Here is a 19,032-nt window from a genome sequence, read left to right as displayed (position 1 = left end):
TAGCCACACCACAGTAGCAAAAGCACAAATTTAGTCCATCAGCTACAAGGTAATTCTGTGAAAATATGCTGCAATCTCAATACCTGCAACTCCAGACACTGATCCAACATCATTCTGCGCTGGATCCAGGCTTTCTCCAAATCTGCACGCTCACGCTCCAGGATATCCAATTTCTCCCTAATTTCAGGGCAAGCATAATGTCCACGAGCCAGGAGCTGATGTCCAAACTGTTCAAATGCTTGGAATGTGCCTGCCCTAGCATCAATCTCAGTACGATGTTCCTGTAACAAGGGTTAAGAGTGAGAGAAATAGACATAGTTAAAAGTAGATATTACCTGTATAAAACAGTTTCATAGTTTGGATTTCCTCAAGCAGCATTCCTGCTGCCCAATAGGGGGACAAAAATTGAGCTTGAAATCACCAATTTCAAATCTGATTTTCTATCCACCAAAATAACAAGGCGTCTTGAAACTTGTATTAAGTACACTCAGCATCCAATGAGTGCAACAATACAGAACTTCCTTTAAGAAGAAAGGAATGAACAATCCGAACCATTAGCAAATCATGATTGGATATTTCTCCCAAAAGTATTACTACAGATGTGTTTTGAAAAAAAAAAATCACCAAATGTAGGGAAAAGAATAACTTTTACTACATCTTACTGAATATCAGAATGGGTTACAAGTTGGTACCTTTGCAATACAACACATTCCCTTGCATTGACATTTAAAACTATGACATTAGTGTTTGTGAAGTTAGTAAGATTAATCAAGAGTAATTCTAGACACGTTTACAAGACACTAAGTTAATACTGCTTCCAACATGTCTATGTTGAACAAAAACTCAAAATGGCAAGCAAATCACTGATGATACATTTTTAAACATCTTCATTCAGAAGCAGTATCTGAAGTAGTATTTCATTCAGAAGCAGTATTGGTCGATTTCCAAATCTGGTTTTAAACCCAATAAAAAGTCACCATGCACTAATTAAAGCAGTTATTCTTTGGCTAAAAAGTGGACATTAAAAATTAAACTCTTCTTTTGAATAACAGAATAAAAATATTTCCAATGATTGTCTAACACAATTTAGGGAAATGAATCAGTTTAGATTTTTTTTTAAATCACCTGGTGTCTCTCCAAAAGGGCTTCTGCTCCTGTTACATCCTTGGCGAGTTCCTCTGAAGAAACCAATCCTCTGATTCCATTTATCCAGGACATAAGGTCTCTGGGAAAACAGTAATTGAGTGGGATAACCATAATCTCCAACAGTACTTTGCTCAAAGGAAATTACATAAACTGACATTCTTTTGAATTTATAAGGTTAAGGCAGACATGATCAAGATTTTGAAGAGTAGTAAGGGGAACAAATAAAGTACACAGAAAGAAACCCATTTTTCATTTGTTGGGGGATCTAGCATCAAATAAAACAGGTCATTTTTTAAAGAAATTTTTTCTTTCAGATAACATTTCCAAGCAAGTTGAAACTCTTCCACAAAAGACAATTGATGCTAGGCTTCAATTCTAAAATCAACAGCTTTTTATTAATCTAAGGAAATTTAGAGACAAGTGGCAAAGACAGATATCTGAAGTTGGGTCATATATCAGTCGTCTCACTTTTGAGATGAGTAGATTTGTGGGGCTAAATAGACTATTACTGTTTCTAAAAGTAAAATGATTTGTATTGCTTTCTGGGGACTCAACATCTTGTGCTTGACCTTTTCTCTAAAAAAAATAAGATACATACTATTTTTAGTGCAAAATCATCAATTTTTTTAGTGAGAGTTGGTACTTGGGAAACTCCTGGCAGCAACATGTAAATGCTAGGCAGCAGAAAAGGGAAATCTGTGGCATGATGTGGTTTGGTAGTCGGGTTGTAGTTCCCTCATACATCTATGCACTGGTAACAAGTAACAAAATAATCCTCAATTTGTACTTTGCAGGGAAAGGCAAGTGTGACTGGTACCTGAAATCACTCAAGAAACGCTGCAGGTCATGAGAGTCGTTCAATTTTCCTTTACGCTGGTCAGCACGCTCCACCAGGTTAGTCCAGGCCTGATTTAGTTCTGTGCATTTTTCTTGGACATCTTCAACTGACTCTGGATGAGACTGAATCAATCTGTTTGCAGTTTCTCCCAGGGAATTCACCTATATACAACAATTAAAATTCAGTCAGGTAACATGGAATTAAAAACAGATTTCGGACCAGCATTCAATACATCAGGTGCATCTCTACTGTTGTATGAATTAGTAAATACTGCTTTTCTCTGAACTTAAAATTCTTTAGATTCAATTCTAGCTTTGGTAAAAGTTGCAAATGAATTAGCATTACCCTTTTAAGAAGTCACATTGCTATATTGGAGATAATATACCCTATTACCATGTTGCACCTGTCATGACCCCCTTCCCTAATTTTCCCACGTGGCATATTCTAACATATCATTGATTTTCTTTCACTTGGTGTACACAAAAGGGTAACGAGGAATCATACTGATCTGGCATAGGTTTTATCTTCTGTTCTCAACGGTGCCAGAAGAAATCCATTTGTTTTAGTTGATTCATTATTTCTATAGAATCCTAACTGGACAACTGGATGAAGTTATGTAAAAAAGATTCCAGTATGGAGTTTATTTGATTTTAACTGAGGTCATAATTAAATTCATGCAATTTTGAAAGCTTTTAATCTTGCAAAGCCCATACGTCTTCAAGAGATATAGTTATAAATAGCTCAGCTAAATGCATCCTAGACGTTCAGGCAATTAAATTAATTTTGCCAAATAAGCCCACCATTGAGTAGGACAAAACAAACTACTTTCTAAAAGAATTAAAGACTGTTAATGTTTGACAGACCAAAATTATAGCTCACTTTATCTCCCAGAGCAGCAAGGTCCCGTTCAAATCCTTCATGTTTACGCTGTAGGGCCTGTACGCTTGCTAGGTCATGTCCATAATTATCTGTGTTCAGAGCTTGGTTTTTCTCTTCAATCCATTCCTTGGTTTCATCAGCATCTCTGCACAATATTAAAATAAATATTTTAAACCACAATTAATGACTTACCTATGACTGTGTGGCTAAGTAAGCTCCAACACCATATTCAAGTTTGCCAGTGACACCACTGTTGTGAGCCATATCAAAGATGGTGATGAATCAGCATATAGGAAGGAGGTTGAAAATTTGGCTGAGTTGTGTCATAACAAAAACCTCTCATTCAGTATCAGCAAAGACAAAAACTAACTGTAGACTTCATGAGAGGGAACGAGCGGTCCATGAGTCAATCCGTATCAGAGGATCAGAGGTGAAGCGTGTTAGTAACTTTAAATTGCCAGGTGTCACTATCTCAGAGGACCTGTCCTGGATTCAGCATACGAATCTAATTGCAAAAAAAGCATGACAAGTGTCTCTACTTCCTTAGGAGGCTGCAGAGATTCAGCATGACATCAAAAACCTTGACAAACTTCTAATGTTGTGTAGTGGAAAGTATATTAACTGGCTGCATTACTGCCTGGTATGGGAACACCAATCCTTTGAGCAGAAAATCCTACAAAAGGTAACAGATTCGGCCCGGTACATAAATGGCCAAAGCACTCCCAACCATTAAGCACATCTATATGAAATGCTGATGTAGGAAAGCAGCATCTCTTATCAAAGATCCTCACCACTCTTTTCTCGCTGTTGCCGTCAAGCAGAAGGTACAAGTTTCTCAGGACTCATACCACCAGGTTCAAGAGCAATTACTACCCCTCAACCATCAGGCTCTTGAACAAAAGAGGATAATTATACTCATTTATTGAGATGTTCCCACAACAAATGATCTCACTTTAAGGACTCTTTAGCTTATTATTTCATGCTCTCGTTATTTATTGCTATTTATTTATAGTTGCACTGCAACAGTTTGTTGTCTTCTACGCTCTTGCTCTTACATTGATCCTGTTTTCAGTTACTATTCTATAGATTTGTTGAGTATGTCCACAGGAAAAAGAATCTCAGAGTTGCATGTGGTGATGTGTATGTACTCAGCTAATAAATTTTACTTTGTACCTTGAACCTGTACAGAAATAATTGTCAAGCCAATCTTACTAAATTGAATTGAATTATTAAAAAGAGTTGCAGTTAAAGAAAGAATGCAAATAAAACAGAATTCCGCATTTCAATTCTATTAATTTAACACAGCTACTCACCTATGAAATCTCTGTACCTCATGGGCACTTCCCAAGATCTGGCTGCGCTCCTCAGCCAGTTGTTGCAGTGACTTCCAACGCTCATTCAGATCCTGACAAAAAAAAAACAGAAGGATGCAAATCAACCAAGTCTACACAGAAATATCACTTGAGGATAAATCCTTTCAATAGCTTAAATTAGTAGATTTTTTTTAAGTTCAGGTATCTAGAGGTATTTGGTTTATTTAATTAAAAATTTAATTTCTGCTAAATCTTCCACTCCAATTACAGGAACCCTTGTGCTGAGCATCATTATCGATGGGATTTTCATTTGCTGTAGGAAGTTAAGGAGCAAGAAGATGGTAAGAGGGGATGAGCTGAAGTTTGAGGAAAGCTTCAGGGTACCATAGGAACACAACACAGGAGAGGGACTAAGGTGGGTATAGGTCTCTTAACCCAGTAACAGGCTTCAACTTGCTGGTGAAAACCTAGTTCTATGACTGAGAGCCCATTCTGTTCATGAGAATCATATGTAAGGCAGCACATGAAAGTGATATCAACTGAATATTGATTAAAGTCTCTTGCACCTGCTCACTGGCCACCATTTATTTGAAAAGAATGCACAGACCTAATATCAATATCCTACTTAATGCAGTCTAGTACTTTACCGCAGGACAGTCAGCTACATCATAAAATCATAAACTGTGTAGACTGTGATAATTTCCAGAACCTTACATTTATCATAATCCTTTTCCTAGAAATGCCCTTATACATTTTGCAAAAACTTTTTATTTCTCATGATCTACTACCCCTGAAGTACAGCTACCTCTCAAAGTTGCACAATTAATACACATGCACTGATAAAGCACAAAGATGCAAGGGGTTAACTTAAGACAACAAGATGCAAATTCACTATTTTATAGCATATTAGAATGCATAGCAGTTTAGCTCAATTGAAACAACCGGCGCATGTTCCAAAACCTTTTGCAATATATGACTGGTTTATTACTCGATACAGATGATGAATGAAGAAAGGACACTATTGAAACCTAAATTACAACAGCAATGCACTTCAACAAATGAGTAAAGTACAATGGGAAATCCCAGCACTGCACGTAAAACATGTGAAGAGATAGTGTCAGAAAGTAAAAGATACATCAGTTCTTACCTTGATGGCATTAAAATTAGCCACAGTTTGCATCATCAGTCGGGCAGACTATCGCAACCATGAATCACAGCAGCAGAAAACCAAACCAGTCACGAGCAGTTAGTGAAGAGAAATGTTAAAATTAGAAATACCAATCATCAACAACAATTCATTTAGAACACAGAACAGTATAGTTCGGGTCCTACTACCAATAATGCTGTGCCGACCTTTTGATCTACTCCAAGGTCAATCCGACTCTTCTCTCTCACACAGCCCTTCATTTTTTTAATCCATGTGACTACCTAAGAATCTCTGAAATGTCCCAAATGCATCCACCACACCCAACAGTGTATTCAACGCACTTACCATTCTCTCTGTAAAAAACCTACCTGACATGCCCCTTCCTCATACTTTCGTCCAATCACCTTAAAAGTATGTACTCTCATACTACCCATTACTGTCCTAGGAAAGAGGTGCTGGCTGTCTACTCTAATTATGATATCATCTTGTAGATCTCTATCAAGTCCCCTCTCACCCTTCTTCGCTCCAAAGAGTAAAACCCTAGCTTGCTCAACCTTCAGAACCTCTTTTCTGTGGGTTATATGAGAAAATAATACAAAATGGGAAATGCAGGTTATGCCCAAATCATTAACTCAACTATGTTGAAAATTAAGAGCATTCACAGGCTAAAGTCAAAATGAATCATGAATGACAAGTACTAGGTAAAGGTACACATAAGTGTCAAGATTAGATGGGAATAATGAAACATGTGAAATTGTCCACAAATAAAAGCATTTCAATGGTTTGATTTGCAAAACCAAGTTTAGCAGTTCCTTATTAACGGTTCAATTTAGTTCTTTATTTTTATGTTAGAGGCAAATAGAAGATTCAGGGGTGCTTAAGTTTACGGAACTGCAAGTTGCTGTGTGGTACTTAATCATCAAGTGGTCCTTAATTTTTTTCCATTCTCTCTACATGGCAATTATTTTTGCTGGAAAATACTTCTATGAAAAACACTCAAGAGTTCATTTTTGTACATAAATCTACATGTAGACCAAGTTAACTGCACACTGATGGTATTGGAGTAGAGCTCACTCACACTATCACCAAATGTTCGTCTTTAACAGTGAGGGTCACTACATACTTGTGAACTTGCTCTCCTTCTAACCAAAACACAATTAAAAACATTGTAAATTAACAAAGACTAGACACAAAAGTCTCTCAACATGAACAACTTGTGGTCATAGTCATATAGTACTACAGCACAGAAACAGGACCAAAATGTACTGGTCCCAATGTGTCCCAGTTAACTGGAATCCACTGTATTTGTCACAACCACTCTCTGTAGTAGTATTTAGGACTTACAACTCTATAGAGCGACTTACATATTGACAACCAAGGTGAAAAGGTTGTGTTAAAGGACAAAAGGATTTATTCAAACAAAAATGGATAATGTGCATCCGTGTACAGGATTGTATCACACGAGAAATGAGAAAATTGTTAAAATAATTAGTAAGCAGTTACTGAAAACCCAGTTTTAAAAGCAGTAGTTTGTAGTCATGACTAAAAGAATTACATTTGCCTGAAATACTGCGAAGTATTTTGGGATGATGGTGAAATTCTTATTCATGAAAGAGATATGCTCAATTGAAGAGTTGCTGACTCGCCATGCAAAATTACACTGTCTTCAACTCCTTTTGGAATCTCTGATTCTATCAACAGTTAATGAAAATCAAAATCAGTGAGGAGAACCAGGTTGAAGAATGTCCTGTCAAGCTACAAACAGGAATATCTTCACTTTTAATTTGTCAGTACAGCAACTTATCCTAAAGAAGTAGATCAAAAGACAGCAAAGATGTCAAGATGAAATTTGTCAAGGATATTTCAGGCATTGTAGTCTAGAATATGGAAATAATTTAAGGAAAACATCAATGTACAACTTTCAATGAATGTTTCAAAGAAATTATTAAAGACCAGTACAAAATAAAGGTATCCACTTTTTCCCCCTGAAGTCACTGTAAAATAGCGACCTTGGTCGGGGGCAGAGTATAAAGTGAATGTTAACTAGTAGAACTACAAATACTGGTGGCCTCTGGAAAATGAAAGGGTAGTACAAATCTAGGTTTTTTCAGGCAAATGACACGATTCTTTGAAAGGAAACTCATACCTTCCATGGTGATGACGATTTTGAATCGGCTTCATCCTATGAGGGGAAAAAGGAAAAGAAAAATTACGAGCCTTGTTAGAGAGAAAATACAGTGAATAAACGTCAAGAAATCAGATGCACACAATTTAATTCAGCCATTATATCAATATGGCATGAGGCACGATAGATATATTCAGTATATACAAAATGCTACCTGGCCTCCAGCATTTTGTGTGCGTTGCCTTGGATTTCCAGTATCTGCAGATTTTTCTTGTGTTTGTGGATTGTACATATTCAACATGGATTTAAACATGATAAAATTTACAGTGAATGCTCTCTTTCAACTGGTTTTATCAAATTGCTCCCAGTATAACTTTGATGCAGCATGTGTTAGGATAGCAAATAAACTATACAAACTATTTATACAAATCATCCTCGGCTATTTTCGCACTCGTGGAACAATGGCCTAAGTAATTTAACTTTTGAAGAAGATTACACCAGAACAATTACTTCCTTTGTAAATGAACCTTCATTTGGAAAGTACAAAAAGTTGAGATAAAAAAATAGCAAGTCTCAAAAGGTCAGGCCCAGACTTACTACACTCAAAATGTTACTTAACCAAGTGACAACACAACCACGAATCATCACTGAAATTTAATGCATTACGTGGAGAGGTAGTGGGGAGGAGGTATACAACTCATATCAAAAAGCAAAGCAGTTCAAGTTTCCTTGTGCAAGTAACACTTAGTCTACATGTTGCCTCACATTCATGGCCCACCAAATTACAACACTGGAAGTTGAACTACACAATCCCTTCCATCTCCCCCAATTCTTGCCACAGACATTTCATAAAATCTGTCTTCAACTCCTTAACACACCTACCACCTGTCCTGCCCAAGTTTACGGCTGCAACGAATTAGAATAAGAGGTGGTGGACAGGAAGAAAGTGGGGTCAGGGCAATGACATTTATAAAATGTGGAAGGCAAAATCTTTCCTGGAACAACATGTATAATCAGATGCCCAGTGCTTATGGAATGTGACAATGTGTTTGTGTAAGCATGACTGGTTAAGGTGTAGCTATGGGCTCAAGCTACACCCACAACTTCCTGAGATATCCGATCCATCTCTCATTTCTGACCTACTCAAGCCCTTTCCCATAACTTTTTTTTCCATTCTATTGTTAACTGTATTGGTGCTGCTTTCTACAAGTGTACAGATCTGAAAAAAGTCATGAAGTTGTTGCCAATTTCAAGTATGCCCTCACAGTCCACAGCTTCCACTCCCTTCCTTGACATTTCAATATCCAGGAGATGATTAGTAACCAATATCAATTACAAACCCAGCTCACAGGTTCCTGCAGTTGTTTAGACTATTTATTCTTCCTCCAACCCAGTTTACTGTAAGGTCTTCATTGCATTATCCCAGTGTCCCCATCCACATGGTCAGCTTCCATGACAAGATTTTCCACATTGGCGTCTTTCAGACACCTTCCTTTTTCCTTAAAAATGACATCCTCCAGCATTGTTGAAACTGTTCTCAATCACACCTCAAGAGATATTGCCCCTATCCTTTCAGCACTCCAAAGGGAGTGTTCTATCAATATCTCCCAGGTTCATTCTTCCATCTCCAAACATTTCCGTCCTTGCGACACTTTCCCTTGCATCTTTGGAAATGCAACAGCTGTCTCTTTACTCCTTTTAAAGCTACAATTCACCTATACCTCTTTTATCTGTACTGCATCATGATGTAGTCTCCTCTGCGCAGAAGAGGCCAAAAGCAGATTATGTCAACACTTTGCAAACCAGCTCTGTTCTGACACAAAAGCTGCCTGTGACTTTATCACAAACAAGAGAAAATCTGCAGATGCTGGAAATCCGAGCAACACACACAAAATGCTGGAGAACTCAGCAGGCCAGGCAGCATCTAAGAAAAGATTATAGTCGACGTTTAGGGCCTAAACCCTTCCGCAGAACTTTTTCTGGCTTTTTATGTTTTTGTTAAATTTTGACACATAACAGTTAAGTTCCATATTTGTTCTGGCCAGATTTCCCCCTTACCCCCATCCCATTGTGCTAACCACAACTCTAGTTCCATTCTCCACTATACTCCTGAAGCAAGCCTTAATGCTATAATCTCCCAAGCTCCTAGCACAGACCCTCTGATCGTCCAACATGCACCACCCCAAATGTGTCCTTGATCCCAAATTCACCTCCCCACCACTGAACCCAGTCCTGGACCCCAACCTCATACGCTACAAGCCCAGGCCACAAGACATAGCACAGGTCTCTAACTTCTCTACTAATCGCACTTCCCCAACTAATTAAGAGACTGGATCTGTCCATATTCTCCACCAGCCAATTGTCCCCTAAACCAGGGGTAGGCAACCTTAAGCACAGATGATTTTCTAGCATGCGTTATTCATTAATTTGAGGCAAAACATAACTAGATGTATTTAAATGGATAATTCCCATATTTCAAGTTTTTTTATGGCATTTATCTGGCCCACTGTCCACTCATTAATATGTCATCTGGCCCACAGAGGCAGAAAGGTTGCCGACCCCTGCCCTAAACAATCCCATCATCATAATGTAGAGCTTCAATCATGGGCACACACTCAGAGGCACAGACTTGACCATTCTATGGCCACAGGCCATATTAACATTCATCCTCCATGCAACTGAACTTTGTAGCAAGGAACACATGAACAAAACAGAGTAATGATATATTCACAAAACTTCAAGTATATTAGAACTTCTACACTCAGGCCTTTAAATCTAAAGATCTAAACTGTGCATTTACAGCCAAGATAACAGCTGCATATAATGAATTTTTTTTCTTCATACATTTAACTCATTTAAAGTCTCCTACCTTGGCAACTGCAGGAGCAGCTGATAGAACATTTGCTTCCTGAAGTAGCAACAGGGGGAAAAAAAAATCACAAATAAATAATTAAAAGATTCAAGTCTCCAAATCTACTGGCAATAGACAAAGCTGTTAACATCTAATTTAAACACCAAGATTAATATGATTTATCAGGGTTGGTTTTCTTCTCCCCTGGATTCCAGGGATTTCAGGAATGACAGAGATGGCAGAAAAACAGGAAATGTGAATTCCAATAAAAACAAACGTTGAACAGGAAATACAGAATTAACATTTATTGCCATTCTTTACCAGACTAACTGTGGCAAATGAAAAGCAAACTACAGGTACAAAATTGAGGAAAGCAGAAGCACAGGGTTTTTTCTAGGAAGAGCCAACATTGTAAATGGCTATTGCTAATATATTATAATTTAATTAAAGGTGAAAAAGGGTTAAAAATCTCCAAGCTTGCTGATGGAAGGAGGAAAAGTAAAGAACTGGCCAAATGCAGAAAGATAGAGAGAGGTCTGGTTTTTACCTAATCGGCTTGCACACTGTGGTTAAAAATTCCCCACAAAAGAAATATTATGACATGTTTCAATTAAGTTTTAGGTCTGTAACCCTTGCTCTAAACTTAAATGAAGGCAATTACAGCAGTACATGGGTGGTAGATTAGCAGCAGCAGCAGTCATTTAGACATAGATTATTCATGAATCTCAGTTTACTCTGGTGAAAACGAAAAGCCTGGCCAAAGTTGACATCAAGATGAATGACATACAATTTTGTAAAGATTAGTGGTGGCCAGAAAATTGGGATTTTGTTTTAGAAGGCAGCAAAGAATTGCTAAAATTACAAGAGGAAGAACAAGACAGTAAATTAACAAACAATATAAAATCAAGACAGTAGGCAATTCTAAACTTATAGAAAAAGATGGCAAATAAAATAAACACTGGATTGTCAGATGACAAGGCTGGGGATTTAGAGAAAGAGAGAAAAGGCAGAAACTTCTAAATAATTATTTCAGATCTGTATTTACAATAGAAAACACTAAAAAAGATCCAAAAGATAATAGATAATCAAGGGTCTGCAAGGACGGAGAAAGTTAAAGCTATCTTTTTCACTTAGTAAAGAAGGAATGTCCAGTACACTAATGGGGATTCAAGCTGACAACTCCAATGACTCTACATCCTATTGTCTTCCCGGGATCTTACAGGACGTAGTTGTAGAGATCGTGGATAACCTTGCTGTAATCCTTCCATTCTTGAGTCCCAGAGAATTAGGTAAAGCATGCAAATGGAGCTCCAACATTCAAGAGTGAGGCGGAGAGCAGGAAACCATAGTCAGTTGGTCTAACATCTATTGTTGAGAAAATGCTGGAAACTCTTATCGAGGAGATAAGCACAGGACATTTAGAAAATAATGAGACAATCAAGCTGTGAACATTGTCCTTTGAACAAGAAATCACCTTTGACAAAACTACTAGTGTTCCTTGAAGACGTAACAAATGGGGAGGCTCAGGGAGAACAGTCCTGTATTTCCAGATGGCATTCGATAAGATGCCAAAATTACTGCACAGAGCAGAAGGGCTGCGGAGAAACTTTGCAGGGACAGAATGCTGGCTAACTAACAAAAAAAAGCATGATAAGATTATTTTCAGATTAATAAACAGTAGTACCCTTAACTATAATATAATATTGATGACTTTAGCCAAATATGTTGATATAGATAGATAGACTCGTAAGTTTGAGGAGGGCACAAAAGTGTTTCCAAAAAAAAAAGGATAAAGTTAGATCAAATACATTCTAGATCAGAGGCTCCCAACCTGGGGTCCATGGACCCCTTGGTGAATAAGGATCCATAGCATTAAAAAAAAAGGTTGGACCTCTGTTCTAGACAAAAACCAACAGATTTTTAAGATACAAGCTAGTTAAGGAATATAAAGAGAGAGAAGTGAGATTGAGACCAAAATTGGATCAGCCATTGGAGCAGAAAGCTTAAGGGTCTACCTTTATTCCTGTTATTTTGTGTTTTTGACATGCCAAGTAGCAAGAATCAGAAAGAATAAACAATGGTAAAGTAAACTGAAGACAGAACAGGAGAGGTACTCTGAGTGCTTAGGAAATGATTTTCAGTTTTTAACGTGGTACTCATCTGGCTCAACATCAAGTATTTATTGAGATGTGGATGAAATGCTACATTACCTGAGCTACTTGTACTTCTTCAGCCATCAGACCCTCTGACTCCAGGTCATTTGCCACCTTATTAATATCTTGCAAGCGAGATTCATTAGCTTTCAGATCCTTAAAGATAAATTGCCTAAATTAACAATTCCATCGATTTAAACATATTGATATGCTATAGATATTAATAATGCTACAAGCAGAAAACCAGAGAAATACTGGAACCAGAAAATGTCTTTAGAAGAGAAAGATGCTGATAGTCAAAGTTGGCACATACCATAATAACAGAAAACTGAATTACGGAAACAGAAACCATAATTTGCTCTTGCACGAGCATTGGCAAAAGCAATTTCTTCAAAATACACTTCCCCAATAGTTTTAATGCTCTTCCTTCTATTTGACTGATATGTGTTTGAATTAGGATTTTAATGAACACAAAGGGTATTTTTTCCTCCAAGATTTTTCCCCCCAACATCACTTCTGAAAGTTCTAATTGTGAAAAGGTGCCTATCACTCCAAATGTCACATTATAACAGATTAGCGCATCATAGAGTTTGCCCGCCTGACACCTGGCCCTCTAGGCCTGAGTCGACGTAGTAGTAGTAGTAGTAGTAGTAGTAGAGCTTGAGCCCACCACTGAACTTACTTTATAAGTATACTATTCAAGTGCAGTATCAATATGACAATTCTCAACAGGGGGATGGATTCGCATGGACACAGGTCCTAGATTAAACCCTCATCTGCACCAAGTTAGCAGATAGTTAAAGTGGTAAGGTTAGGAATTCATGCAGGGGGCCCCAGTCCAGAAACTGCATCAGAAGAATAAAACATACGCAGGCGAGGGCTACAACAGGCAATGATGTCACCACCATTTGCTAACTTGCCAAGAATAATGGTGCTACATTTCAGGTAAATAAATGGAAACTGAGAAAGCTTTGAGGGCATACCTGACCATTTAGAATGTTTAGGAAGGATCAGGAAAATTGGCACAAAGAAAGGAGGATGTATAACTTTCCTAAGGCAACTCACGGTTAAAATACAGAGAATAAAATTTGACACAAACTCATAGCCATCCAGTTGATACATTAAGTAGTCATATTTGTAAAAACTATAATAATCATAACCAAGGATATGATACTAAGATTTTCTTTTCTCCTCCACTATCACAATAACACGATAATTCAGAAATAGTGCTTACTTTCTGGAAGTCATCAAACTTCTTCTGTAGTCCTTCCACTTGTTCCAGATCAGACCCCACCTCTTCACTGGTCAATGCTGCCTCTTTCTCATTGATCCACTGCTGCAATTCATTGGCTTCACGGAAAAGCATGAACTTTTTGCAGCTCTTTTCCAGCATGTCCTTGCGCTTTGTGCCTAGTTCCAAAATCGACTGGTATCTGAAAAAGAGATGAGAAACATAGCAAATAATCACTCAACAACAACTGGCAATCTGATCTATTTAAATGGAAGGCAATGACAACACAAACTTCAACCATCTGAACACAGAATTGCTTGCAACAGACAAACCAGGAAAAAAATCCTAAATACATGAAATCTGATAAAGATGACCAAAAGAAAAGAACTGACACATTAGTACTTATGTTTGCATATTATATGTTGAGGCAACATCAAATTTAAGTCACAAGGGGTGTTGTATATAACTACAAGATCAATTCCAGCTTCCTATTACTTCCATCCCCCCCCATTCTCATTATAAATTCCCACAGTTCTGACAAAAGGTTTTTGTCATAAAACATTAACTATTTCTCTTTTCACAGATGCTACTGGACCTGCTGAGTACTTCCAGCTTTTCTCTTTTGGTATCATAAGTACCTTCACAGTGCTATCTCATAATTCTTTGCACTACTATTTCTACTATCCTCCAGTCTGAGCTTCTTAAATATTTTGCAAAAATCACACATTTTGAAAATGCCAAAAGCATTCTTTATGATTACTTACTCAAAAAGTTCATTCAAAGTAGATGCTTTTGGAATTACGATAGGTATATAATAGAGATAATGCATTTATCTAGAGCAAAGTTCAGAGTTTTAAGGAGAGTAACTAAAGTTTTTCATCCCAAATCAACAACAGACATTTGCTTGTTCAATAGCTTTATTAAGGATTGGTCAAGTTTGGTTTTCATTTCCTGTCAGCATGCAAAATGAATACTAACTTTCACTCACTAAGTTCTAACAATTTCACACCATCACACCAGCTTCACAATACTTATAAACAACCTTCACAATACCTACCAGTACTTTTACTGTACAGTGAAGATAAGAATATTAATGTAACAAACAGAATCCAAATAGTTGAATGCTTTGCTAATAACCAGAAAAGTGTGCTATCAGGAGCATTGGCTAGAAATGAATAAATTAATAATCTTAAAAATCCATGCATCCAAAATGATCAGGTTCTCTACCTTTCACACTTCACTTATCAGTTAAAAAGGGAAAAAGATCACCACCCCCATCCATTAAAACTGGCCTACGTAGGTGTCCTACTTCACAGCAATTTGATCCTTCAAGCTAGCAAAATACTTAAAAGATTCATTCAGTGTCCACAATCACTGGCAAAAATGAATGGAAGTGCAGAGAGATCACATCAAGTGAGGAAGAGCCGAGCCTACTCACAATTCCTCCACCTGCTTCATACGGAGCACAACGCTGCCAACTTCCTTAGCTAGCAGAGCCCTGGACAGACAAAGGGAGCAGAGCACAGCATGCATCATTAGTGGATTAACGGCTTAAAGCAGCTGTTGAAGAAAGGAAAATTAGTAGTACATGGTCAGAATCAGCAAGGATCTAGGGAAGATTCCGGATTAATAGCTGCAAGCAGACAAGCAGAAGCTAATGACTGTGGTTTGATTAGTCACAAGCAACTGATCTAGTCAGAAAAAAAGTTAGAACCCATAAAGAAACCATTAAAAGATTAATGCAATTTTCATCAAGAATTCATCATTTCTCTCTCACTCTGAACTGCACCATTAATACCAGTTACCAGGCACTGTCTTTTAACCACTTAGACGGAATATGGCAGCAACTAATCAAATTAGACAGTCGGTAAATCTGAAGTGATTTGGAAGCTACACTGCAGCACAGTTTGCATATTCTTCAAACCTGGGAAAGCTAGAGAGAAATCATGCAGAAATGTGTAAAAATTTGATAAAAGCAGAGTTTATGCATCAAGCATTAGAATGTTTACAGCACAATATGAGGCATCAGCCCTCAGTACATGATCCAAATTTCTGGCCTATACTTGTGAAATAAGCTTCTATTTTCTGAATAGTAATCCGTTTCTCTTTTCACTTCCCTTTTGAGCCACTTTATCTTTCCTTAATATACTTTCTATACACCAATTAAGCTTAAAATGTATCATCAAAATGTGAAGGCCAGAAGGCATTGTATCATGGCAAATGGGTGTTTTGGGAGACAATTGGAATACTGTCCAGGATAATTCATTGCATTGATGCAACACACACCTAAATGGTCAGCAGGCACAGCTGAAAGTATCTGTACTAATAATTCAACATTATGTCTGAAATTATCACACCAGTAACCAGTGGAGCCAAACTATGTTGTGGAACATCAAGAAATTGGAAACAGGAAAACAACAGACCTGAACGCATGCAACAGCCAGAAATTCATTTAATGCTCATGATCAGCATTTGGTGCCAACAGTTGTTTGGGGTGACATACAGTTCAATTAATATACAGAAATAGCCACTTGGACTGTACCCTACGTGCATCCTTAAAACTACAACACATTACAGGTCATCGACTTTTTGCAAGTAGAGAAAGAATTGAAGTGAGAAAGATAAAATATACAAGAAGACAAAGACACCATGTTGAGGAGTCATTCAGGAGGAAATGGAGGCCATTCAGCTCATCAAGTCTGTGCCAGCTTTCTTTTCCAAAGATCTATCCCATGAGTACTACTCTCCTGTTCTTCTAATTTTCATACCGACCCCCATACTCAAAATTTGCCAATCTCAACCAATTCTTCTGATAAGAAATACAAGATGCATATCAGTAAAAAAAATAACAGCAGCCACTACTAACAAAGGTTTGGCAAATCACCATCACAAAACAGAAGTACTAAATCTAACCACCAAAATGCAGAATGTTCAATACTGAATTACTGCTTCTGTAATAAAAAAAAATCAGTGTTAAAATGGCTGGTTTAATTACTTACTGATTTTCTATCTGTTCCTGACGTATTGCAATGCTGCTGGAATCCTCCAGCAAATTCTCACGTGATGCACTCTGTGCTGGGTCCAATTTCTTTACATAGGCAGCAGGAACAAATCCCTGACGATCATTCACTTCCACTTTCCACCAATCCTTCAGAATAAAATGAAGGGCAAACATCAGCAGCTACACATTAAGGTATCCTAGCCCTGAAGGAGGTGATTCTTAACCAAACGAGCTTTAACGACCTTGTCTGTTATGGATGGGACATTGTATTACCCATAAGCCCACATGTCTGAATAAAGCAGTCCCATATTCATTACAAAATTCAGTATAGAATGTACATTGATACAAGTGCTTTTTAAATTCTATAACTGTGAATCCAAAATCAATATGCCCTTGAACAGAAAATCCTACAAAAAGCAGTGGATACGGTCCAGTCCATCACAGGTAAAGACCTCCCCACCACTGAGCACATCCAAACGGAGCATTGTCACAGGAACGCAGTATCCAGAGGACCCCCACCATTCAGGCCAACCTCTGTTCTCACTACTGTCATCAGTAAGGAGGTACAGGAGCCTCAGGACTCACACCACCAGGTTCAGGAACAGTCGTTACCCCTCAGTCATCAGACTCTTGAACCAGAGGGGATAACTTCACTCAACTTCTCTTGCCCCATTACTGAACTGTTCCCATAACCTACTGACTCATTTTCAAAGACTTTTCATCTCATGTTCTGGATATTTACAGTACTGAGCAAGTCTTAGGCACATGTAAAAAAAATTCTGTAAAGGAAAGATGAAATTTAAAGTTTCTAAATATCAAGAAAATTAACATAAAGAGCAGTTAACAGTAAAATACTAAAATCAATATTTGGTGTGACCACCCTTTGCCTTTAAAACTGTACAAATTCTTTTAAGTACACTGTTGCACAGTTTTATAAGAAAATCGGTTGGTTGATTGTTCCAAGCATCTTGGAGAATTCATCACAGCTCCGCAGACTTTGCTTGTCTCAGTTGCTTCCATCTCTCCAGATAACCCCAGACAGTCTCAATGATGTTGAGATCAGGGCCCTGTGGAGACATACCATCTGTTGCAGAAATCGTTGTTCTTCTTTTCACTGAAGATAGTTCTTTATGACCTTGGCTGTACGTTTGGGGTTCAATGAAGCTGGGACCCATCAGAAGCTTCCCTGATAGAATTGCATGATGGATGAAAATCTGCTTGTATTTCTCAGCATTGAGGATTCCATTAATTCTGACCAGATCACCAACTCCATTTGCAGAAATGCAGCCCAAATCTGAAGGGAACCTCCACTATGCTTCACTATTGGCTGCAGACACTCACCCATATAGCACTCTCTAGCTCTTCTATGGACAAACTGCCTCCTGTTTGAGTCAAAATTTCAAATTTTGACTAGTCAGTCCAGAGCACTTGCTGCCATTGTTCAGCACTCCTGTCCTTGCATTTTTATGCGTAAAACTCATTCATAAGGCCAGTGATGTTGTGAACTCATTCCTAAGGCCAGTGATGATGTGGGGATGGAACTGGACTCTCTCACGGTGGTGTCTGAAAAGAGAATGCTGTCTAAGTTGCATGCCATCTTGGTCAATGTCTCCCATCCACTACCTAATGTACTCGGTGGGCACAGGAGTACATTCAGCCAGAGACTCATTCCTCCGAGATGCAGCACAGAGCGTCATAGGAAGTTATTCCTGCCTGTGGCCATCAAACTTTACAACTTCTCCCATGGAGGGTCAGACACCCTGAGCCGATAGGCTGGGTCCTAGACTTGCTTCATAAATTACTGGCATAATTTACATATTACTATTTAACTATTTATGGTTCTATTACTATTTATTATTTATGGTGCAACTGTAACAAAAACCAATTTCCCCCAGGATCAATAAAGTATGACTATGACTATGAGCTGAGTCTCTTGGCTTTATTTCCACTTTGCAGGAATGGCTTTTTGGCAGCAACTCTTCCATGAAGACCAGTTCTGACAAAACTTCTCCAGACTGTAGAGGAGTGTACTTGAGTTCCAGTGGTTTGAGAGTTCAGAGCTGAATACCTTCTGATTTAGAAGGGACGTCAGTTTGATGTAACTCTCATCTGTCTCAGTCAGATCCTGTGGCCAACTTAATGTCCTCAACCTTGTCAGTTTCTTTGTGCTTCTTCAGAAGAGCTTGAACACCACATCCTGAAACTCCTGTCTACCATGAAATTTCTGCTTGGGAGAGACCTTGATGATATAGGATCACCACCTTGTGTCTTGTTGCTATGCTCACTCTTGCCATGGTGTAAGAATTGATCTACAGAGTAATTAAGTTTTTATTTGAAAAGTGGGCTAT

General features: G+C 38.1%; 1 protein-coding gene across 7 annotated transcripts in view; it reads right to left on the bottom strand.

The window, feature by feature from the left end:
* Nucleotides 1-19,032, bottom strand: part of sptan1 (spectrin alpha, non-erythrocytic 1) — a 114,125-nt gene that overhangs the window by 42,089 nt on the left and 53,004 nt on the right. For all 7 annotated transcript variants that reach the window (XM_072240360.1, XM_072240361.1, XM_072240358.1 and 4 more), the window contains exons 23-33: nucleotides 16,683-16,831; nucleotides 13,687-13,885; nucleotides 12,510-12,608; nucleotides 10,318-10,356; nucleotides 7,470-7,505; nucleotides 5,324-5,371; nucleotides 4,177-4,268; nucleotides 2,864-3,008; nucleotides 1,964-2,145; nucleotides 1,126-1,225; nucleotides 84-281 (exon numbers count right to left, since the gene is read on the bottom strand). In XM_072240360.1, coding sequence (XP_072096461.1) covers nucleotides 84-281; nucleotides 1,126-1,225; nucleotides 1,964-2,145; nucleotides 2,864-3,008; nucleotides 4,177-4,268; nucleotides 5,324-5,371; nucleotides 7,470-7,505; nucleotides 10,318-10,356; nucleotides 12,510-12,608; nucleotides 13,687-13,885; nucleotides 16,683-16,831 — 1,287 coding nt within the window. The remainder of the gene's footprint in view (nucleotides 1-83; nucleotides 282-1,125; nucleotides 1,226-1,963; nucleotides 2,146-2,863; nucleotides 3,009-4,176; nucleotides 4,269-5,323; nucleotides 5,372-7,469; nucleotides 7,506-10,317; nucleotides 10,357-12,509; nucleotides 12,609-13,686; nucleotides 13,886-16,682; nucleotides 16,832-19,032) is intronic.

This window comes from Mobula birostris, chromosome 22 (genome assembly GCF_030028105.1).
Source record: "Mobula birostris isolate sMobBir1 chromosome 22, sMobBir1.hap1, whole genome shotgun sequence".
In the NCBI taxonomy this organism is placed as follows: Eukaryota; Metazoa; Chordata; class Chondrichthyes; order Myliobatiformes; family Myliobatidae; genus Mobula; species Mobula birostris.
The sequence above is the reverse complement of the archived record's forward strand: the minus strand, read 5'-3'. Positions and strand labels throughout refer to the sequence as shown.